This window comes from Ammospiza caudacuta, chromosome 5, assembly GCF_027887145.1.
Source record: "Ammospiza caudacuta isolate bAmmCau1 chromosome 5, bAmmCau1.pri, whole genome shotgun sequence".
Lineage (NCBI taxonomy): Eukaryota > Metazoa > Chordata > Aves > Passeriformes > Passerellidae > Ammospiza > Ammospiza caudacuta.
The window spans coordinates 56,501,901-56,526,810 of NC_080597.1; the positions used below are offsets into that span (position 1 = coordinate 56,501,901).

At 41.1% G+C, this 24,910-nt stretch overlaps 2 protein-coding genes across 2 annotated transcripts in view; one reads left to right on the forward strand and one right to left on the reverse strand.

Moving 5' to 3' along the window:
- Nucleotides 1-1,920, reverse strand: part of WASL (WASP like actin nucleation promoting factor) — a 50,560-nt gene extending 48,640 nt beyond the window's left edge. The window contains exon 1 of the mRNA XM_058804553.1: nt 1,518-1,920. Within this exon, the coding sequence (XP_058660536.1) occupies nt 1,518-1,631 (114 nt within the window). The 5' untranslated portion in view covers nt 1,632-1,920. The remainder of the gene's footprint in view (nt 1-1,517) is intronic.
- A 4,680-nt stretch (nt 1,921-6,600) lies between these two features.
- Nucleotides 6,601-24,910, forward strand: part of LOC131558152 (hyaluronidase-1-like) — a 36,304-nt gene continuing 17,994 nt past the window's right edge. The window contains exons 1-2 of the mRNA XM_058805764.1: nt 6,601-6,631; nt 7,483-7,558. Of these exons, the coding sequence (XP_058661747.1) occupies nt 6,616-6,631; nt 7,483-7,558 (92 nt within the window). The 5' untranslated portion in view covers nt 6,601-6,615. The remainder of the gene's footprint in view (nt 6,632-7,482; nt 7,559-24,910) is intronic.

Genomic DNA, 24,910 nt, shown 5'->3' on the forward strand with positions numbered 1-24,910 from the left:
TGTGTAAATCAGAAGAATGTGTAATTTCAAGCAAGCTGTAAATCCCATGACACCCAGATCCTGTGAAGATATTTACCTCCAGTCTGCTTTCAACATACTACTTATGCAGAAAATTTGGGAGCTTAACTAGGTGAGTTTTACAGCTGAGTATAACAGAAATTAAAAGTGTGTTCATCTGACAAGAAAAAAAATCAAGTTACAGAAAAGCAAACTGAAAATCAATTTACACACAAATTCATGCACTATTTTTTTATATTTAAAGAAAAAGTGATACTGTTTTTTTTTTTTCTTTCTTAGCAAAGAAGTAGAAGATATGAAGCATTGCCTGAAATTAACCGAGGCATTTCTACAATTCTATACTTTTCAAAACATATACTTTAGGGGTCATACCTTCTGACACACTGAAAGTTACTGTGAAAGCATCTTATCTAACCCACCCCAATGTAAATATTCTTTACTTCCTCTTCCCTTGCATCTTATGTTTTCCTCTCAGCAGTTTGATCAACCATACCATTTCAAAGTCCAGAGAGTTATGTGGAATCAATATGACTACACGGATATCCTGCTTTAAGTCACAGTTTTAAGTTCATGAAACACTCTCCATAGCTTTACAGCAAGTGCCTAATAGTATTTTAGGTACAAGACACAATGCACCAGAATAGTCATTGTTCTGAAAATCACTGTTTTTAAAAAAGCAGCTTCTTTTCCAGTGAAAGCGTTTATCTTTTGAAGCTTTCAAATAGTTCTTTAATATAGATAAGTAGTTTTAGTACAGTTTTACGTTACATGTAAGAAGGTATTCTGAAACCGAACTTACTGATATAGAAATAGAAAAATATGCAGTATTTGAGTACACGAACTTGTTGTTTACGCTAAGAAAAGCGCAGACTAAACCCAAGGCAGGCCTAGCACTGATACGAGCCTTCCTACAACTTGGTGCAACACTGCTTTGTTGTACCGCTGGTGTACCTGGGGTCCGTCCCAGCCTCGCCGAGCAATGGAACTTTTACGGCCCCGGAGCCCCGCGGCTGCTGCTTTGCGGCGGCTTCCCCTGCAGCGCCCGGGTCGGCGGCAGGACAGGGGAGCCCCGCCGGCCCCGGGAGCTCCGTATGCCGACGGGCAGCGAGGCGCGGAAGGACGGCGCCCACACCGGTGCCCGCGGCGCTCTCGGAGCCGCCCGGCGCGCCCGGTTCCGAAGCGAGCGAGGCCGGGCCCGGCGCTCAGGGCCGGCAGCCCCGCCGGACCGGGCGGGCCGACGGGCCGCTGCCGCCGCCGTTCATCGCTCCCCGCCCTGCGCTGCGGGCGAGCCGGGCGGGCAGCGAGGCCTGCGAGGGCCGCCCCCCGCCCGACGCCGGGACGGGGCAGCGGAGCAGGATGAAACTTCCGCAGCCTCAACTTCCCAGCGCCCGGCCGGGCTGTCCTCACACGCCCCCGCCCGCCCCGGGCCCCGACCCGCCGCGCCCTGGTGGGGCGGCTGGGGGTGCCCCAGTCCCCTCGCCCCCTCGGTCGGGACTTACCACGCATTTTTTGCCGAGGAAGCCGAAGAGGCTCTCGTTCTCCTGCGGGGTGAGCAGCAGCGAGCCCACGTTAGTGACCCGCCGCGGGGGCTGCTGCTGCGGGGCGCCGCTCATGGCCGGGGCCGGCCCGGCGCTGCCCTCGCCGCCCTGCGACCGATGGCGCCCGCGGCCCCTTCCTCCCCTTCCTCCTCCTCCGCCGCCGCCGCCGGGGCCTCACAGCAGCCGCATCGCTGAGCCTCTTCGCGGGACCGGGGAAGGAGGGAAGAAAAGAGGGGCGGCGGGCAGGGTGCCGGCGAGGTGAGCGGTCGGGAAAGGGGGTGCCGGGCAGCCGTGCAGCCGCGCCGGAGCCGCTCCGCGCCGGGGCCGATCCCGATCGCTCCCGCCCCTAAACTTCCAACTCCGGCCCGGCCCCGGCGGCCGCGCGATTCAACATGGCAGCGGGGGCGGGCGAGACCACGGCGCGCGGCAGCCAAGGGGGAGCCCAGCGAGCGCGCGGCCGCCGCGACCATGCGCCGTGCGGGGGGAGGGGAGGGCGTCGCCTTCCGTGCCCGCCCCCTCGGTACCTGCCGGGCCGGGCGGTGCCGGGCATGGGCGGCCCGCGGGGGCAGAGGAGGAGAACGGGGGTGATCAGAGCACGGAGAAGAAGAAAGACAAGAAAATGACGGAAAAGAGGAGCGGTCGCCGCCGTAGGGACGCGGCCGCTGTCCCGGAGCCGTGGGAACCGGGAGGGGCAGTGCCATGAGGGGCAGTGCCGCCCGGTCTCAGCCCGTGGGGAGCTCGGGTCTGTGGGGGAATCGCCTGGAGCGCGAAGGGGCCCCGACAACATCGCCTGAGCGCGGGGTGCCCGGGCCGCCCGCCGGGGTGCGGGAACCAGCGTGTGCTTCAGCTGTCAGGGGAGCCCGGTGTAGTTTGTAACCCAAAAGTCTTTTCTCGGTTCCAGAAAGGAAGCTTGTTGCCCAGCCGGCGTGTCGCTGTGCCAGCCAGCGGGGAGGCCGGGCGGGGGTGTCACCCACCCACGGGTCGGAGGTGAATAGTAGGTGTTTCGGCTCTCCAGGGGCCAGCTGCTGAGGAGAAATCAGGTATACAATAAACAGCCTTTGTCAGCCAGATTTCTCTTCCCCCTGCTTCTCTCCGTGTGACAGCAACCAGCTGCGATGAAGGCTGAAGACATTTCAAAGCCCCAAGACCCAAAGCCCTGCTGCTTATTTTGTGCAGCTTTCAGCTGCACAAAATAAATGTTCACGTTTCTCACGTGCAAAAGTGAAAAACAGATATCAAAGTGAGCACCTTGCTAGTTTTCTGTTGTTTTAGGTGAAGAGTGTGCCTCATCCTCTGATAAATTAATTGTGTGGAAGGTGCTAGGTGAAAGGGGGAAGGTAACTGTACTGTACATTGTACAGAAGAACTGAAGTACAAGAGGAAACAAACCAGGGAAGGCAGGAGAAAAAATTGGGAACACAAGTCTTTATATGATGCTGAACTGACTTTCAGTATCTTCCAAAAGATGGCAGCCCCTTCTGCTCTACTTACAGGCCCTTTTGCCTGTTCTTAAGAACTTGTAACTGTGTCCCAAAATGTAAGGAAGGGAGAATATGGAAGAAAATCCTGAATTTACACCATAAAAATAGTTTGAAATGCATGCATATACAAGACTCCTCAATCTCCAGATCTCTCAGAAGTGACTTGAATGTTACTGTAAAGGAAAACCAGTAGGAACCAAGTGTTTCTAAATACTTCTCAGCAATCCGAGGTTCTTCAGTGTTACATACTTTCTGTAAAGTACACACTCTCTGTGTAAGCATGTGTGTATTTTACTGGGAAATGCTTAAGCTATAAAATATTGGCAGCATTTCTTTCATTGCAAATGTATGGAAAAAGATAAAACACTTGGAAGCAATTTACAAGACAGTATTTTGTGGGTTTTATTTTTTTGAGATTTGCTTGTTTGGGGTTTTTTTATTTCATGAATGAAACAATTATTGTCTAGCTGAAGCCATTTTGGGGAAATTTACATGCCTCCCTTGCTGGTGGAGTAAATAACAAATGTAGTACACCTTCAATGGGTGTATGGTGGTATTGTCCCCATCTTCTAATCACTTGTATTCTTTGATATTTTTTTTTCTCTCTACAAACTTTTGATATTTGTTCCTTGATCTTGCCCTGCTGCCTGGGTGTTACAGGTGATGCATTTTGCTTCATACTGTTCTTTTCAGACCAGCTGGCTGGTAGATATTCTTAAGGGCCTTTTAACCTTCAGGCTCTATTGTTAGGATTTTGTTTGCTTTTTTAATAAGGGGAGGCGGGAAAGGGAAGAAAAGAGGTCTATTTTCAGTCCCTGTGTTTCATTAATTATTCAAAAGCTGTTTCTGTTTTCATATAATGGCTAAACAGTGAGTCCTGAAGGGAAGGGGAAACACCAATATCTGTCGATACATCCATGGGATCCACTGAAAATTGATTTTTTGCCTTGATATATGTATTTGCAGTCATATCAGCAAAAACCTGCTGTTTCTGCATAAAGCATCCAATTTGAAGCAAAGTTCTCTCAAGGAAAGCCACAAAGTACAGTCACCTGTCTGTATTTTGAAGATGTAGGAGTGCTCTTGCTGACTTAGGGCAATTGCTTTTTATTGGAGGCTGTCCTCTGAATTTCTCACTGTGCTCCTTTGGGTTCAAATTGTGTTACCCATTGCTGATGTCTATGAGCTTCTTGGGAAGCTCCTCTTCTTTCCTATTTTTCCATTTCAGGATACCACCAAGGTACTGAAATACATTGGAAATTGCATAATGTGTATCAATATAAGTAAGTGTCTTGATTTTAAAGATCTATATTATAAATATTTATTTAATAAATAGATTTTATTATCCTTGACAGAGTTACCTTTGACAGAAAATTGAATTTTATCTTTAAATGTGAACCTCTACCCTAATAGTTCCTACTTTGAGTTTCACAGTTTAAATATTCACACTGTTTCCTAAGGAGCATTCTACAATTGAAGATGGAGTAAGAATGCGAGGAAAGCTTGCTACCTAATTTTTCTAGTGCTATGAATCATACCTTAAAGATTTTATTAATGACTGAACTATATAAGTGAAAAAAAGTTATCCAAGGATTTATTATTTTGTTGGTCGCATCATCACTGCATTTCCCAGGTCTTGGTCTTGTCACAGTTTGGTTTTCTTGTTTTCCATAAAATGAAGAGAGAGTTGATTGCATCAAAGAACAAGCAAGGGGAACAGAGAATATGGCTTTCCATGGGGAAAAAAAAATTCCTGCCATCTCTTCCATCTCATGTTATTTGCAGTGACAAGTGGTGCAGTCTGGGACAAGCACAAACCTCGCTGCAGCGACCACAAGAGCAGGGCTGGGGGAGATCAGCAGTGAGAGCTTGTGATTACTGTGACCACGCAGGAGGGCAGCCTGGGAATGAACAAGAATGAAGCAAGCTGCCTTGCCCTCAATAACATTTTTGGCTGGGCCTGTAGGAAACACCACTCTGCTCACTGCAAAACCACTTGTGGTAACTGAAAATGAGGAACTGTCTTTGTGATTGGAAGTGGGTTTGCAGCTGTGAAGACACAAGTTCTCTTTTTTGAGTAAATCATGTTTTTCTCAAAAGACATCCCACTGAAGAGGATTGGGTTTGCACTGCTACTGAATTGATGCCAAATAATATATTAATTATTTTACTGATAATCCACTCATTCCCTTCTGCTCTCTGTGTTCTGAGCCTTTGAAGTTGAGGAGTCACAGCCCTGAGAGGTACCCCCCAGAGGTAACTGAATAATCTATTAAGTTAGGGTTCATTTCAGATTCAATCACTGTATTTCCTGTCTCAGAAATTTTGCATTATCTGTTTCAGGTGAGGAACAGTTTAGAAGACAGAGGATCAAACCTATGGTATTTTATTTGCTTTATACTGAATTTGTATGCTGTAGGTTTCAATAACAGAACGACACGATTTAGCAACAAAAGTTGCCAGAGAGGACAGTTAAGTTTTATTCTAATTGGTCAGTAAGGCCTGTGCAGATTCCATGTGTCAGTCGGAAGCAGCCTCCCCCTTGGTGGGCAGCAGAGTGTCCTTGCCGCAAGAGTGAGCACGCTGCAGCCTGAGAACCAGTGCTGTGGTACAATAAGTTCTTTCATTTCTTGCACAAATCCTGTCTTAGGTGCCAGCTAGAACTTTTCTCTTCCTGTAGTGCCCATTGTATTTGTCATTTGTTTGTATCTTTTCTAGCCCTCATTTTTGACATCAGACTGCTTACTTGAAGGAAAGAAATTTGTGCCCTTCCAGTTTACTCAACAAAGGATAAGATTGGTTTTGCTTTGGATATAGAATTGTACTTTTGAGTTATGGGGATATCTAGCTCTTTTCAAGAGCTCCTCAGCAATTCCTTTGTGGCCTGAAGCCTCAGACTGTATTGCTTTCCTTTTCAAGACTGAGAGGAAGATGGACTAAAAACATACTGGAATTTGGGGTGTTCTCTCTCTCCTCTTACTTACTGATCATTGCCTGCAGCAACTGTGCAACAGTTCTGTAGCTGCTCTGCAAGTTTTGGGAAAACATTTTGCTTTCCCCAGCTCAGGTAATGTCTAGCCTTGCATTAGATCTCATCTTCAAAATTGTATGGCACAGGGCTTTTTGAAACAATCTTTTTATTCTCTTTGCTTGGTTTATAACTCAGCAAAGGTATGACTTCTTGAATTTTACACTCAGCAATAACCATGAGAGAGGAGTAAATAAGTTAATCTTGTTTTATTTGCAGGTGTTAAAGGGAATATTTATTCCTTCCTGTAAGTTTCCAGACAATTTTTGAATTCAATGTAATAAAATCCCCCTTCAGCCATTAGTCAGCCACCATGGAGCTCAAGAACCTCCCCAGTTAAAAAAAGCAAAAGAGCCACATGTTCTTTCCTTAGTGTGATCTGCAAATCTGTTGTTAGAGCACATTTCCTTAACAACAAAAATCTTGCTCTGGCTTTGAAACGTCAGTTCTTATTTGCAGCGTGACTGACCTCCCACCCTGATCAGCATGGTTCTGACCAGGAAGCCTCCTCTTTACTGACAGGAGGGAAGCACAGGCAAGTGCATTCAAAATGCACCCTTTTTACTGTAAGTGCTAAGAACAAAGTACATACTTGCCCTCTAAAATCTGCCTTGAGGTCAATAGTTTGCTCCCAACAGGTCAATGAGCAACTGGCAAATATGTAATGCAACTCAGCAACAATTTCTTCTTGGATCCTTTTGATGGATGACTTAATAACTTTTATATAGTTTTTATTTATTTTCCCTTTTTTTAAAAAAAATATTTAATTCTCTGTCTGGCACATAACAACCTTAACGGATTGGCATGAACTACATCTTTGTTGTTCACTGAGGTTGTGCTGGGGCTCACACCTGCAGATCCTTACTGCTGCAGCCCTGTGGTGTGTCAGGGCTGGCTGTGTCCAGGCAGTCCTGTTCTGCTGCTGCTGCTCTCCAGGAGGCCAAAGACTGAAACCCTGTCAAAGGGCAGATTTGGGCACCTATCTGGGGCTTCTCTGTTGCATCATACTGTCTCTGCTACTTCTTTAACTGTTTTGCTTCTGTGTGGGTTTTGCCAGTTGATGCAAATATTTGGGAGGGAGGGGGAAAAGAGAGAGCAGTCTTTATGCATCAGTGTTCTTGCAGGTGTATGGCTCCACCTCAGAAAGCAAGATTGAGAACATGCATATCTTGATCAGCCTGATTTTTGTGTTTGGGGAGGTCACTTATATAAGCTGCAGGCCAACTAGAGCAACTGGTACTGTGAATTATATTGTTTTTATAGGCAAAAGAGAATATAATTTAAAAATCTAAAAGCTTAACAAATGTATGCTGTAGGAGTTTTAACATATATAAACAAAACAAAATTGTACATGCTTCAAACTGGCTTGAGAAGATGGATGAAAAGTATTAATTTAATTTATTTTTTTTTCAAACAGTTATGATGCTTAGTGCATATGACCCATCAGTAAGAAGATCTGTAGTCTGCAGTTGCTTCACCTCTGAGAGAACTAAGTAAGTTTTCGATTGCATTCTAGTAAGTAAAGACAGGTTAATTTCCTTGAGACCTTAGGAATATCTGAGATTTAGCACAGACAGACAAGTTATTTTAATTGGTCCATTCCTGGCTACTCTATTATTATTTTCAATTAAGGTCTCTTCCTATGGTATGTTAGGATGGGATATACAAATTATGTCAGTGCTTTATGTGGATATCTACTTTGCTCATGCTCACCAACTCTACCTGAAGGAGTGGTTGTCCAATCAGAACATACCTACCTGACTTTTCATAACTAAAATGCTGGTATATGTGTAGCATAGCATTGCTTGAAGCCCTGTATAGTTTTGGTGCCCAACTGCCTTTTAAGCACATATGAGAACCCACTGGCTGATGTGGAAGAAACTGTTAAACTTGGAGAACATCCACAGCAGTCCTCCTCCTAAAACTTACCCTTTAATAAATACTGATTCTGTGTGCTACAGACTGAAGTAGTGAAATTTAGTTCAGTTTCTATACTTTGTGACAAATAAATTTTGGAAGATGTGTAACTTTTTTATTCGTAGATATCATAGTTCTTCAAGCCTATCATTACATGTGTTAAAATTATATATATAAAATAGAAAAAACAAAATATATATTTATATTAAAAAATATATATATTTATATATATATAGCAACTTTAGACCTACCATTCTGAAATGTGGATTTGGTTTTGTAGTGTTTGCTGCAACAGCACAACATGTAACGATGACCTGTTTTGTCGGGTTAGCTTTCTTGACCTTGAATTTTCTCGTGTCTATTTAAAAGATGAAACCCAGCATTTTTATTTCATATACTGTCACAATAATTAAAGTACAATGAGTTGCTGTTCAATAACTAGAAACCTACAGCACGGCTAATAAGGCTTTCTGAGAACATACTTGCTGCTGCAATAGCAGCTCTTTCACTGAGGTCATGGCGGGGAGCCAGAGGAGGTTGGTAGACAGCTAGGCAACCAGAAAAGAACAAGTTTGTCAGCATGTACAGCTGATTAACATGAGGATAATTTTCCCTAAGCTTAGCCTGCAGTGTTTGCTTAAGGTGGGGGGGTTTAATTTTTCACTAAACTTCCTAAAACCTGAACCATTTTTAACTGTGGTGGAAAGTAATTTGTTCAATTCAAGTGGAATAAAGCTCCCTAAGATTTCTATGTTATTTTAACTCTGCCCACACACTGCAGTAGGCTGATGTGTACTTAATGTATAGGCAATATAAGGTTATTCCCATAAAGACACAATATGACAGTTATTTTTGATAGGAGGTTTTATTTCTACTAGAGTGATCAGAACAAGAAAACATGAGAAACATTTAGTGGCAGAAGTGGCAGCCTTTAGCTACTACGTTCTCCTCCTTTTGAATGTCATCTAGATTGCTAGCATGTAACAAGAAATAAATTACCTTGCATTTCTAGGTTGCTTATTGTTATAAATCACAGAATCACAGGTCCGCTAGGCTGGAAGAGACCTTCAAGATCATTGAGTCCAACCCAGCCCTAACACCTCAACTAGACCATAGCACCAAATGCCACATGCAGTCTTTTTTTAAAATACATCCGGGGATGGTGACTCCACCACCTCCCCATGCAAGCCATTCCAACACTTTATCACCCTTTTTGTAAAAAATCTTCCTAATATCCAGCCAATATTTCCCTTGGCGCAGCTTAAGACTGTGTTCTCTGGTTCTGTCAGTTGTTACATAAGTCTGTGGGAATATGAATGGTCTTCTAAGTTTTATGGTGTTCTGTAACCCAGAATCTCTGTTCATGTACAATTTAGTCATAGTTCCAATCTCCAAAGCAGGTTTAGGTGTATTCAACTGCTGCACTGAATCTATGCTTCTCCTTTCTCTGGCTCTCCCCATGGGCAAGGTCAAGGCTGCAAAGAGAACATTACCCAGCCCTGTGTCATGCAGAGACTTCCTTCACACTGAAGTAACCCAGTGTTTGCCTAAGGAACGGTATAAAGCAGATGGACTAAAATAAATGCACAAACTCTAAATGTTCAGAAGAGAAGACAAAAATCAATTCATATTTACACTGTTGGGTTTTTAAGAAATGAAGTAATAGCTCACTCAATTCTCAATATTGTTCTTGAATATACAAGATATTTGCCAAAGTCTATAACCACGTGTGATTTATTTTAAATATGATGCAATCCATAGCCTGCATTCTGCTTAATTTTGCAGTATGAGTTGTCTTTATCCATTATTTATTGTGCTCAAATATGAGGAGGATCAGAATATTAGACAGAAATAGCACAGTAGCTTTGAGTATATCTTGTAGAAATGAGATGAAACTGAGTAGTAAAACCAGCAGTGCTTAAGGGTCTGGATTGAGAATGACTGCAGGGGAGATCCAGGAGTGGCTGGGAGTTGCCCTGGCAATGTGGCCTTAGAAAGATGAATGCAGGTCCCTGGGGCTTCTGGTGAGAGATTCCCACAAAAGCCAGGGATGCATTAGTGCCATTGTGCAAGGCCCTAAAGCACCTTATCAGGAATAATGTGTATGATTCTCTCTGTCCATTTTCTAGAAGTGAATTTAGATTGGAACAGGTTCAGAAGATAAATAGCATGTCTGGGAAAATAGGAAAGAGGAGATGAAGCACCATGGCAAAACAAAATGACAGAAGATCAAAGAAAATATTATATATATATATATATATATATATATATATATATATATATATATATATATACTTCCAATGAATAGGTATAATTTCTGTTGACTTGATATAATTTCTGTTCCTACATGTAATTTCTTAACAATCAACAGAGTCATTTTCAGGTGGTGAGGGACTTCATGAGCAACAGGGAGGAAATATATTTTTTTAAGTAAAAGATGATGTTTGTTCCAGAAGTATTTATAAATTAATAACAGACACATTTCTAGAGAAATATACAGATTCCTAATTCTGAGAACAGTCTGTAATGTGTCTCCAGCAGAATTAAGTGGGAACTAAAAGATTTTAGTGCTTTAAAGCTGGAGCTCAAGACAAAGCGATTCTATACAGTGTTGCTTTTAACACCAAAGGACAGGACTCAGTCCAGAAAATCCCTTTAGTTTTTCTGTTCATCTTTGTCTTTTAGGTATCTTGCCATCTAAAAAGTAATAATAAACCAAATCACTGCTATGGAAGGAATTCAAAATCCTTCTGTCTGAAGTTTTCTAAAATTAATAATGATTTGGGGGTCCTTTGAAGAACAGTAGCTTCCAAACAAATCTGTCAAATATTAATTTAACTCTCTGTTTAGTCTACAGCAGTGAAATTGCTTTGAATAGAAAATACATGATAAAATATGTGTAATGGGTCTTGTCAAAAAGCTTTTTCACTCTCTTTCGCATTTTCCAATAACAGACAATCTCCACTGCCTTTAATGAAAAGTAATAAAACTTCTGAAGCCAGAACTGATTGCTGGTTAATTTAAAAGAAAGGAAAGTTTATTACCTCTCTTTGCAGTATACTGCTCATTCTCTGAATCTAGAAGTCAGTGGTTAAATAAAGTCTCTCTGGGAGGAATTTTCCATTGTGAGTCATAAGCATTGGATTGACAACCTTTATAGAAATTTAAATGCAACCCTATTAAGCAATGCACGTCTATAAAAGCTGAGGGATAAATTCCTCTCACTGAGTGCGGGGGCACTAAGGTGCAGTATCTGAGAGAATGACCTGCAGGGAGTTTATGTAGCTGTGACAAGCCATGAGGTTGGGATCTGCCTGGCTGGAGGAGGACAGGATATCTAATGGTACAGGGCCCATCAGCCAGCAGCAATTATCTAAATGGTGTTTGCCCACAGGAATAAAGCAACAGCCACATAAATAAAGAATTGTTGGGTTTATTTCAATATCATGTTAGAGCTGAATATTGCTCTTGCAAACATCACTTGAAACAAGTATTTCAGTTAAATGAAAATAACTATCACAATACTTCCTGGCCTGTGTTTTAAGTGTACAAAATTTAGGAAAAAAAAATCCTCTAAACTTATTTTGTGTTTTCATCAACTTTGTCTCCCATAACTATCAGTTTTGGCTTAATTTTGAGTTTTTGCCTGTTAACTCTGGGTTACCTATAAGTGAAAAGTGTAAATGTGTGCAAAATTATTAAAAATTTCAAACACCACTCCTGTCACAATAAAAAAAAAAAAAGGATTGGGGAAATTACAGTTTCCCATATTTAAAACAATTGGCAAATGTAATGCCAGTCAACCCACTTGGGATGCTGAGCATACACATGAAGGAGAAAACTAGAGAGATCAGAGATGATGTTGTAATGATGCACAGGAAGAATGCTGAGAAGAGGATATGTGAAGATGCTGGACAGCTTTCTGGAACAACAGAGAAGGCAGCACCCGCAGCTATTTTGGGAATGTGTAACGTCCCTGTTCTGATTAAATCCGAGCACTCAGAAATGCCAGTGTGTGGCCACAATTTTGTGATGCTGACCCTGGCTGCTGGGCTGGGCTCAGGTGAAGCTTTTGGACACAGATATTTCTTTGTGGTGGCAATTCTAGAAGCAGTTCTCAAAGTCTACACAGCTACAAGAGCTTAAAAGCCAGCACTCCTAATATAATCCCTTCTGGCATCAGGTCAGGTGCATGGTGCTGTGCAAGTTATTTCTTGTTTTCACCCTTCTGCTATCACCACCTCTATCCTGCTTAAGATCTGCACTGGTTGTATCTTCCTGGGGAAGGACATTGCAAGGTGTTTGTAAGCTACAAACCCCATGCAGCTCAGCCCTGTGCTTCTCAGAATGCAGGAGTGCCAAAAGAGAAAAGCAGTGAGGCCCTGCCACTTCAAGAGTGTTACTATTAACATTTTCTGTCTTGTAGCAATAATTTTTGTCAACATCCATGTCTACATGTTATTTCTTGTTTCTTAAAGCAAATTATTGTTTACTGCTAGTGATCAGCTGCTCTTTCTCTTTTCACTCAAAATCAGCTACTAATAAAACATCAAAGTTTGTGCTTTGCTGTACATATGCTTTTCTGTTGGTAAGACTGAATAGCTCAAGTTATGCCAAACATTTGAACAAGCAGATGAACAAAACCCAGTAAAGAATCTACACAAGTGAGTTGGTTTCTACACATTCTTCTGAGCCAGCAATCAGAGATTTAAAGTATTTGGAAACAAAACAATCCATTAACCAGTGTAGTCCATAAAATTAATCAGCCATAATATACTCTCTGAGATTAGCAGTAGTTTCCCACCAGCCATAACCTCTCTCCCTCCAGCAAAACAGGAACTTTACAGGTCTGTATCACTCCCTGGCTCTTGCCAGCCCACAATCCAGAGAGCAGCACAGCTATTTACAGTTGGTTTCATTAAAATTGCCTTGTATTGCAGAGATGGGAGCATTCATGCACGTGTATGTATGTATTTTATGTGTATATGTATGCATTATTTGTATGTATATAATCACTGTTCTTTTGTGTCCTGCACTTCTATTCCAACAAGGATGCATCCTGTCCACTTGGGTAAAAGTAAAATCTGACGAGAAAGAACCATTTACTTTCAACAATCTTGTAGAGCATCACTTGTCTTTGGCCTTTCCAATGCATTTTGTACTGAAACTTCTGCAGCAGCAGAGGCTGTAACTGGACTTTCAATGTAGCTTTCTGTCTGGATGAGGTTTTATAGCCCAGGGCCTCAGAACAGGCAGGATTTCCAAGATGCATTTTATTGGAAAGCTTTGAATAGCTCTGCTCCTTCACATGGATTTTTGAAATCACTGCTGATCATGCAAGATAATTTGAATCCAAAGTCATGTGGAAAACCTCCCACTCTCAGAGTCCTGATGCATTTGCCAGTTTTGTAAGCAGTTGCCCTTAAATGTAAATCTCTTCCTATGGTAGACATTTACAATGAAGCAAGGAGATCTGTAGTGGATGCTTGTTGAGTTCAACAGATGTATGAGACTTCAAAGGCACTGCAAACATGACTGGTTCTCCAGTGGGTAGTCTTACCTGAAGTGAGGTAGATGATATTTTTACTAAGAAAAAATGAGGGAATTTTTCCAGACCTGGAAACAGCCATAGCTCAGTATGCAACTCTTTTGTATTCTCTTTTCAGCCACTGCTGACTTAAATTCTAAATTATTCTATTAAATCTCTTTTTGGTTTCTTAGCAAGTAGACTTATGCCTCTCTTGAGTTTAGTTACAGAGAGTAAAGGTACAGAGACTGGATCATCAATATTAAGATTTGTTAAATGTATGATTACTAAATGAAGAAATTTCCAATTATTCTGCTTTGTGCCATATTTTTGTCAGAATGTTAACAAAATCTTTCTTGATTGATAAATATTGATAAAAATAAATCTGGATAAATTTTCTGATAGCTTCCATTTCATAATGTTATGTTTGTTTCCAGTGTTTCCAGTGATCTCTCGCTTGCCCCACCAAAAATACTGAAAAAGAGAAACTATAGTAAGTGTTCATTCTAATACAGGCACATCAAGGAAGTGCAGAGAACATGACAGCATGGTAATCAGTGTACCAATGGTGGCAATGCTTTCTGCAATTACAAACCTGGCTCTGGGTTCTCTCAGGCTCTCTCAAAATTCTGTTCAAATTGATGAGGCAAAGTTTAATGTTCAGAGGATTTTTCACTGAACTTATGCCCCTGTTTTAATTCTGTGAGGATGGGATGCCAATGGCAGGAGCAGAGATTTGGGAAAAGTCATCATCCTTGCTGTCAGGCCCAGGATAGTGCAGGAACAGTTTCTAATCTTGGTGGCATTTTCTATTGAAGGAGCACAGCAGGAGATAAAAGGTGGGTGGAGTGGCTGGCATTTAGCTGAGTCACACTGCTTCTAACAACAAAAGAATTTCAGTTCAATAATTGGCCAAAGGGTCAACCAGATCCTTGCCTTGCCTAAGGCAATATTTCCATGATGCTTTCGGTCTGTGCAATTGCTTCCATACAAACATGGAGTCAGGGAGCCTAGGCAAACTCCTTAACTCTTAGAGGGCTTTATGCTGGGCTAGGAATTGTCATTTTCTTAAACACTGGACATGGAATTGCAGAGTTTAGCTTCCCCAGTTGTGTTTATTGTGTGGTTCTGGTATCTTTTCTCATCGGTTGAATAATTGAGCTGGTTTGCAATAAACACTTTTAATCTGTGCTGCCTACGTTCTAGGTAGTTATGGTCTTGCTAAATAAGTTTTTGTGGAAGCATTTTCTTATGAATTGCCTTTACAACTTTATACATATATATATGTATATCTGAATATCTATATGTATATCTCTTTATATTCCTTTCCTACCTCATTTTTAAGTGGTGTCCTTCTATTTCAGTGATTAAAAAGAACATTTATTGTTACTTCACATGTTAATCTTTGTTAATGCCACTTTCTACATATACTTAGCAATGGCAAAATGAACAGAAAGTGCCTCTAAATGTAAAGCAACTGCTGCTATAATATATAGTTCCCCTTGTAGGTTCACCACAAAGGATAATGCCAACCTCCTGACACAGCAAGTGCAATCCATATTAAGCTATTTAATAGCTCTTAATTTGTTTTTATTTTTAGAGGTTGCTCTTGAAATATGTATTTAAGATTCTCTTTTTAAAGTCATTTGGAGTTCTGAATTAAATATCCACAGGGCTCAAAAAAATCTTGATAATGTTATTTCTATGAGGCACAAGGGGTAGGATTTGTTTGACTGTGTGCAGATCACTGCAGGAGTTATTGGCACCTATGCTAATCACATCATTTTCCTTTTATAACCAAAGAAGAGAAATGAGTCAGCTGATCAACTTCTGATATCTGGTACAAGATGAGATGAACTGCATCTTAAAAGCAGCTTTTACTCCCTAAAGACTTCAAAACAAGCCTTGGTGACCAGTTCAGGTGTAGACATTTGCACTGGTGATATCTAAAAAGAGATGAGTCTCATCGAGGTGACTGCCAGTAGTTATGAGCAGGCCTTTAAACAAGCTTGAGCTCTGCACACTTACTCTTAGCTGTACAGCCGTTTGCATATTAAGCAATCTGCTAATACTCATCTTCCACAATATCCTCTTTTTTCTGTCTTTACAGTAGACTGCTGACAATTCTGACTAGTCCTTTAAATGAAGAAATTTAGTTATTAAAAAAAAGTATGCAACTTGTAAGTTCTAAGAGTGAAGGCAGGGTATCAGTTTTTAAATAAATTGCTACATAGCTGTATTATTAGCTTTAAACTTGCAGGAACTTTGCTAATGGTCCTGAGAAGTCATGAGTAAAGGCAAAGCCACACATTATGCTTAAATCTAGATTGGATAATTTCACTGAGGCTTCAATTATAGGCTTAAATAAACAAATCTTCTGCATGTGGATTTGAAGAATTTTGACTCACTTCTTGGAGTAAGGCATTGCCACTGCAAATGTAGGCATTCTTTTCTTGATGAATGTTTTAGTAAACTTTTTTTCCTAATTTTATGAAGCTGGCCTCAAAAGAATTTTTCAAAAATCTTTCTATGACATTAGGCAGTGTGTCAGAAATCTGTGTGGCAAGGTAGGTATTCATAATATTGTACATTTTTTGCATAATAAATCTCAGCGTTGTGCAAAAGTCTTCTGAAACGATGATTAGTTTTTAGACTCAAAGGGCTGCTCTGTAGAATTATGAGAACCTGAAAAAAAGGGGGGGGGGGGGAAATGAAAGAAAAGTGAAAAACAACTTCGTTGCTAAAGAAAATACACTTTCATTTTCAGCCACAAGATGGTGCCACTTCCTTAATGTAAAGTACAATTTGCCTTTGAAAACGGTATAAAAATGACATTTACCAAATTAATCCCCATGGAAAGAGTGAAGGAGCAGAGGAGTCCTACTAGTGCCTTTAAAATAGCACTTAAATGGCATTTAAATGACATATGGTTCTTGTGTTGGCCCTCTGCAGAAGACTAGGTTATATTCTGCCTGAATTCAGGGACATATTTGCTAATTTGTGTGACAGAAATAGCCTTTTAGTGCATATGGTCACTGCCAGCTCTTCAGCAAATCATGGTGCTCCATCCGAGTGAGTTTCTGTTTCTTTCTGTGTACCAAAACCAATTATTTAGCAAATTTCAAAACTTTGTCTGTGGAAGTGTACTGAAGATTGGTGATCTGCACAGACACAACTGAAATATCAGAAGAGTGGGGCTGCCAATGTGTGGCTGAGAACCCACCTGACCCATTCACAATATTCTTTTTACAGCCATTTCAGAAGAAGACCTTTTGGGATACTAACTGTGGTTTATTATTCTTTTCACCTTATGTGGGTGAAAACCTGAAAGAGAAAACCAGAAAACCTATGGTTTGTGCAGCACTTTGTCTATAAAATTATCTTCAAGTCAGAGGCTGAAAGAATAGGAAATGGCAAAAGAGGCAGTCCCTTGGCAGCTCTCTGTCGCCCTGCTTGGCTCCACTTTGCTCATCCCCACTGGTCCCTCTGGAGGCCCTGGCCTTTGCCCCACCTTCTGCCTGCTTCCCTGGTTGTTTGTCCTGTCTGCTTCCCCTCACACTCATCTGGTAGCTGCTTCCTCTGTGGTCACCCCAAGAAAGTACAGGAGAGCAAAAGATCATGGAGCATCTCCCTGCTTTTACTTGGGGTTCAAGTACCCCAAAAGTAGGGTGTAACAATGCAAAAATGTTGGACAAACTTGACCACGTGCATCATTACTAGTACAACACGTGATGAGACTATGTTTTACTTTTCTAAGAATAGAGCTGTAATTTGTTTTATCATGGAAATCCTAGTCTGTAGTTAAGGTGGAAAAAATCAACCTTTCATTCAAATGAACCGCATGAGTGATTCCTACTGAAAGTCAAAACACATAGCCTCCTACATCCCTCAGGCAGACTGCTGAGGCTTATTTGAGAGTGTAACCCAAACCTACTTCCCTTCACACTGATAGGAACAGCAGTGTGAATAACTGAAATGCTTTCAAGCATTTTTATTGCCCAACAAACTTGCCTGAAATGTAGAAACCCTGACTCGGGCAGCCCGGTGACAAAGCCTGGCTCCAGCTCGGGGCCAGGAAGCGAGTCATTGTCCCAAGGTGGTTCTGCACTCGTGCCCTGGCCAGGTGAGGCAGTGCCATCCGCGTAGTGACCCCGCCTTCTGGAGGCCATCCCGAGTCATTCACCACCCGGGGCTCGTCACCATCCCGGTGGGTGTCAGAAGAGATCCTGCAATCCAAATTGCATAAGTGTGGGATTCTGAGTGACTCACAGCAGCCTGATGACTCCGTAGCTCATTTGTTTAGGCAAGCTGCAAGCCCAAGGATGTCCCAGCCTATGTCATGCAGGTTGGTTCTTCTGTCCTTAAGGGAGTTCCCCGCATGCATATGCTGCCTGTGCTTGAAAAACAAAAATTATATTAAAGATGAGACATGACATTTCATGGAAAATGACTGTACTACGTCCTTGAAATCTGGAGTTGATCTTATGTTGCAAGACCCTTGGATTTTACTAGTTATGTAAGAAGTAAAATGGCATTTTGTTTTTTTACTAAAATGGCAACAAAGGGAAGGTAAATAGAGGGAAGGGAGAAAAAAACCCTGGTTACAAAACTTTTTCTGTTTTCTATAGGAGGGTTTAATTGAGTTTAATTTGAATTAAAGCTCATTAAAATCCTCAGTACCCCATATTTCTAAATACTTCCATTTTATAATACCATATTTTATATTATATAATATTTTTTTATTATACCATATTTTAGAGGAAATAACATCTCTTGGTATTATTTAAACTCATAAGTGATGCTTCTTCTGTGAAAAAAAGAGTATTAGTTTGAGACATTTTCTTTTGTATTTCACAGTTAAAATTGAATCTTACTTATGTGTAAATCAAAATAAAGCCCTCTGTTAGGAAGGAAGAGAAGGAAGGCATAGCAAAGGTAGGAAAATATAGCTTCTGTATCTGGATAGCTTTAGGAGCACATGATCCAAACTGTGATCTTCAAACTAGGAATCACATTTGCATTTTTACTCTTATTTTCCTCTCTCCAGTTCATGGAAAACATTTTTTTTCCCTCTCATAATCTAGATCTGATTGCTTGGGACAAGTTTCTGCCTTGCTGCACTAAGCTAAACATAGCAGGATTAAGGTGATCTGCCTGGTGAAGATGGAATCTCAGTCAGACAGAAAGCAGAAAGGATTGGAAAAAAGTACTGCAAAGAAGGAAAAGAAGCTGGTACGGTAGTTCATACATTAGAAGGATGGTTGTTAGAAAGGCTTGTGTCAGAGGCTTGAAGTGGCATTTCCCCCACCTCTGACTGCTGCTGCCTCTTTGGAGCAAAGGGCTGCTGAGCCCTGCAGCCTGCACCGACAGCACCCCCAGGCTGCCAGGAGCATCCATCACCTGTGGCTCTGTGATACAGGCTGGTGTAACCTGAGAGCTGGGCAGTGCCCGTGGGCTGGGTGCTGGCTCTCTGTTCCTCCATCCCTGTTCCATCTTCAGCACTTTTTAGAATCCTTCCTCTTTCAGTTCTCCTACCCAGAGAGTTTTTGAAAGGTCAGGGGGCATGACTGAAGTGAACACTTCTGCAAATGTCTGTGTTTATGATATTTCTACTAGCTGGCAAACAAGTTTTTGACAAGACTTTATGAACGTGACATGAACATGAATGTACAACAAAAAAAAGGATGCAATAATATCAGAAAACCCAAAATTCTTGATTTTTTCAGTAGCTTACTGTTACCCTCTCTAATTACCCAAGTTTTGGTTAACAGCACAGACTTTAGAAAATGAGTCCAAAGTGTGAGGTGAGTTTTGTGCACAATGCATTTCTGACTGTCACTCCTTAATGCAGACACACAAACACACACACACATAGAGAAAAGCAAACTTATTCTTCACAAAAAAGTTTTTTCTCAGCTGCCTTATTGTTTTCTATTGCCATTCAAAAGTACTTAGTGTTGCAGTCAAAAATCTTCTATTTCAATATAAATAAATAACTTGATCTCTTGAAGTTTTTAAATAATCCTGCTTGTTTCCTTATCACGTGAGAAAATACATGAGAATTTATGAGATGGGACTTAGCCACAGGCCTCAGCTTCTGCGTTCTGGCTATACAATAGAAAAGAAGAAAGCTGCCATGCAGAAGTATGTGGGTAGTCATGGCTGTTCTTTAGCTTCCTCTTTAGTCAATATAACATTTTTTTTCTCCTTATTAATTTATCTCCTGCTGTTGCCTGAAAGTACTGTCAGTTGCACAGGCCTATGAGTCAGCCACCTCTCTGCATGAAGCTGAACAATAAATTCCATTTCTTCCTCCTTGCACTTTAAATATAGCTTCGTTCCTCTGTTCCACTGGAGCAGGGTCTGTTATTTATTCGCTTCTTGTGAGACTGGATTACCAGCTCCCTTCGGTTTGACAAGGAAAATTAGTCTGTGTTCATAAAAAAGTGAATCCACACATCTTTTTCTAAATCAGTGCCAAATTAATGGTAATATCACAGGAAAAAAAAATTAGGAAAAGTTCCTTGAGTAAAGTGTCTCTTCAGAGATCAGTGTCTCAGAGCTGGTAACTTGTTTCTTCAGACCCCACGTGTCAGTTTGAGAGATGTCCAAAGAGCAGGGGCACCATAGATCTGATTTTATGAGAGTTGTTAATAACGCATTAATTTCTCCAAAACTGTGCTCTGAGAGTGATAAGCTTACAAATGTTTGCAGTTTTTAGGTTTAAACACACCTATCTTTTTATTGTAAATGACCATTGGCAGTGTGAGATTCCTGAGTGCAAATGCCAAATGTGTTCTCAAGAGCTCCTTGCAAGAGTACCTAAAAACCAAGATTGGCCAAACCACTGTGTAGATCCACAGAATGTTACTGAAGGGCAGGCTTTTTACATTTACCTATGGAATTAAACATCTGTGGAAATGCAGAGGCATTGGTGTAAGAAATCTTTAATTTTTTGGTTCTTTAGAAAAAATAAGGAAAGTGAAGGGGGGTTGTTTTGAATTTCTCATAATTAGAATTAGACTGAGAGTAAGCATCAAGTGTTCCTTGGGCAGAACATCTAACCATATAACAAAATTTCCATGTAACACTATAAATCCCTGATCTTTCTCCTGATGAATTTGGATCGCTAGCCCAAAATTCTCATTGGTGTTGACTGATTTTTAGCTGCCCTGGTATACACAGGTCTGACCTTTTTCACCCTAAAGCTGTGCACACCCACTCTCCTTTCCTGTGTGGCAGAAGTGCCACTCACATGTGGGTTGTACATATGTTTTTCAGAGACACTCCTACGTGAAAGAGTTTGTGTGTATGTATATATATATATATATATATATGCGTGCTTTGGCATCTGGGGGCTGTGTTGGCAGTTGCCTCCAAACAAAATACGTGGGGTATCTTGGATTTGGTCCTGCAGGTTGAGGGAGGTGGGTTTGACTCTGGGTTGGAGGCTGGGTACTGGCAACAGGGACCAAACACTTTTTGGCAGAGGTGACCTGAGTATTCAGCCAGACTTCACCCAAAGCCTGTCACAACAGGTCCCCCAAAAAGGTGTTGGTGCTAAGTGTTGACAAAAAGGTGGCTAAAAATTGGTACCAGCACCCCAATCTTGTCCCTGTCCAAACAGAAAGCTGGGAGAGGCAGCTTGTTCTGCCTCATGGTTAGCTAGATCGGTTCAGGGTGTGTTTTAGTTGTAGTTTATCTAACCATAAAATCAAACATCTATTATTTGTGATTAATCATGTTCAGAAAAGCAAGAGAGAGACCTAATCCTTTAACCTTTGAAGGGATAGATTTATAAAAGTCCATATGGACTTAAAGTGCAATTAACTATTTAATATTTTCCAATATTTTCCACTGAACCTGGTTCAGTGTCATCAGTCTCACTGCCCAATGATAACCAGATGTCTCACTGCACTGAAATTGCTAATAAATACGAATTAAATATTTGAATATTTTTATAGATGTGGACCCTTAGTCCTATGAGTCCCCATCAGTTCAACTGCTTTTAACAGCATCAGGAAGTGCCTGTTTGCATTTTTAGGCAATGATGTGACTTGGAAATCTGATAAGCCCTCTTACTTCACATGAACTTCAAATAAAGCAGATTCAGGAGCAGAATTCAGTTCTTGATATATGTGTGAGCTTGAAATGAAATCCACAGTCCACAGGTGTAATTAGCCTGACAACATTTATTTTAAAAATGGTTATTAAAAGTCAGACTAAGACTTAATTATTCCCATGCTCTTTTCACCCTTTTTTCCTAGCTATGAAGCAAAATAAGTTATTTTGTAAGAAGTGTTGAATTTTTTTTTCTAAAACTCTTAAAAGTAATTTTGGTATTAAATGCATATTCTGGATAGAATTTTTATGCTACCCCAGTTGTTATATTGCATGTGAATTTTTAGAAGTCTTTATTCTTCCAAATGCATTTGTGACATGGCACAAAACCTGGCTTTTAATATATATTAGGACTTAAACTTTTTCTTAAAGTTTTTAAATGCTAATGTTAATAACTACTTGATAAGTAATTAGAAAATATGTATTTTAATTGTTTTGTCTAATTGTTTGAAAGAAAACCCAAATCAGATCAGTTCTGTATTTGAGAACATACTACATTTTATTCAAGTGGCAATATTTAACATCCCACATATGTATTTGAATTTCCTGAGGCATTTCTTTCTTGATGCACTAGAAGCTGAATTACATTTATCAGGAATAAAACTGAAAATAAAAATATTATTCTTAGATACATAATAAGAAGCTGGAGACAGCTGAACTTTCTCTCCACCTCTAAACAAATGCTGCTTTACATAAAGTATAGCACTCTCTCTCAAATTCCTTCCACTACAAAGATCTTGGTTTCATTTCTAATTCAAATAAAACCAAAGCACAAGTGTCTCTCTGAATTATTTATCCAACTGTGTCTCCTTGCAGTTCCCCCTCATCTGATTCAGCCATCATTCCTTCTGTCCTCTAGAACATTTTCTGCACGGCTGCCAAGAGGGAACAGGACCTGGGAAGTCTCCTGATGTAGCTGCCCACCCCCCGAGGTCAGGGTGACAGAGCAAGGCTGCCTGGGCTTTTATTTTTAGCAGAAGTTTTGTATGGCACAGGAGGAGCTTGGCAGGAGCCAGACTGCAAATCCTGGTGTCATTGTCCTCTCCATCAGAATTATATATACACACACAGGCATCCTTTGTCAGATGGTGGGAATCAATAGCTGCTGACTCATGGCAATTGTTGCATCTCTCCCATGATCTCCATTTCCTAAATATCAGGTGGAACTACAATATCAATTAAAACAAGCAATATTTCAAATTTGTTGTTCTTTACCACTTTAGTTGTGGAAATGCAGTATTTTCTACTGGTTTATCTAAATTGTTTCTTCCACTCTTCCACTCTATTTTAAATGTGCTCAGCTCTATTTTTTTACTATAGCAAAGGTTTTGCCTACAAACGTATATAACCCAAATACATGTGAACAGTGTGTGCATATTTTAGTCTTGCATACAATTAAATTAATATTTAATTGGAAAGTTACTCTTTGCATGGTATTTTTGAACAAAGACATTAATGGGAAAACATTCCTCCTAAAGACATTAATGGGAAAAATATTCCTCACAAAAGTTCTTTACAAAAATTCCTCCTGTTTGTTTCATATTCTGAGTGCAGATAAGAAAAAAGGAAATGTTTAAGTCAAGTGAAATGAGACTAGAAGAAGAATAAAAGTAGAGGAGAGGGTATATAAGTGCAGATCTGTCAAGGCTGAGCTGCATAGACCTGAGGGTCCAAGGGGATACTAACCCTTGCAAAAAGGGTAAGTGTTTATTAAGGAGAAGGTGGGAAACTGCTGTACAGGAACTCCTGTAACAGCAGCCACCCTCCAAAGGAAAAATTCTTCTAGAAACACATGGAGAGAGAGACATTTCAAACATGTGTCAGATTGGCCTCCACTCCCGAGTCTACAGGCTGAGACAATTTGGCTTTAAAAAGAGATGGATGTAAGGCCAAACATGAGAAGCTGTCTGTTTAATTTTACCCTTTGTCCTATAATCTATTTTAGGCAACTAGATGGCCCTTTGTTTTGAAAGAGGTGTTGCTGAGATGTGGCAGGTGCTCAGGAAGAGCAGTGCCTGCTGGCTGTGCTGCTGTTTGTGTCTGCGTGGGACCCTGAGCGCTGCCGGGGGCTGAGGGGCACCTACCTGGTACTGATGCTATAACAGTCAGTAATCAGAAGTTATGTCAGCATTTCCCATTGTAGAAGTGATCTTCAGGCCCTTGCTGACCATACAGATATGAGCAAAACCCTGTCTGTTTGTCCATGCAAGCACGTCCCTCCCCAACAGCAAATATTAGCCAGACTGAGAGTGGTTCAAGCATCAGATACTATCTCAGAAACCAGCTCATTGGTGGGAAAAACCTGCTGAGTAAAAGACATGAAAAAAGGGAGTCATCCTGCAAGCTAGAGAACCAGTGCTGGAGAGATCTTCTGTACATGCCTCAGCCTTGGGAAACCTTAATTTGGAGCTCAGTCAAGGATGAGACACAGGCCCATAGGAAACTTGCCTTCATTATTTCCAAGGCTCAGGGAACTACCTGTTTCCTATTTAATCCAAATAGCTTTGCAGAATTGGAGACAAATGTGGCAAGAACAATAACAAAAATGTCTGTAGTTGTTCCAATAATTCTTTGTACTTGTTTCCTGTATTTGTTTCAAATTTAATACTTAAATGGCAACTGCCATGCTTGACAAGATGAGGAAACCCAAGGTTTCCTTTTTTTACACTTCACAATTCCCACATGGGGATATGGACATTTTTGACCATTTAGTCTGCATTGTTAGGATACACAAATGCCTTTGACCATCATAGCTCTGTACGCAGGGACTCTTTCTATCCATCCCTGTATGTCTGATGGGGGTCTGACTGGTCATGGAGGTGGCATGGAGCTGTTGTAGCTGTTGTCATGCTGACTTTAAAAGCCTCTTTTTGGAGCTGTGATACTGCTGGTCCCTTCTGCCCTTCTGTGGTCACTCACACCACCCCATGGCATGCAGACACTGGATCAGGGAACAGTGATCCTTGGGCTCCACTTCCACAGGTCATGTTCAAGGAACAGCAAAGACTGAGCACTTCATATTTAGTTTTAGGGAGGATTATGAACAAATGATAGAATCATGGAGTGAGTCTGGAAAGGATCATCCCTGGGGAACACCACTAATCACAGGATTTGAGTCAGTCACCACTGCCGACTGGATTTGAGTCCATTCACCACTAAATCTTTGGACTCAGCCATCCAGCCAGTTTTTAATATAATTCTTCCTGAACTACTTTGTTTGCTTGGTTTTGCCAGCATCCCTACTTGTCCCCCTGCTGCAATGACCGAGATGTCCCTTCTG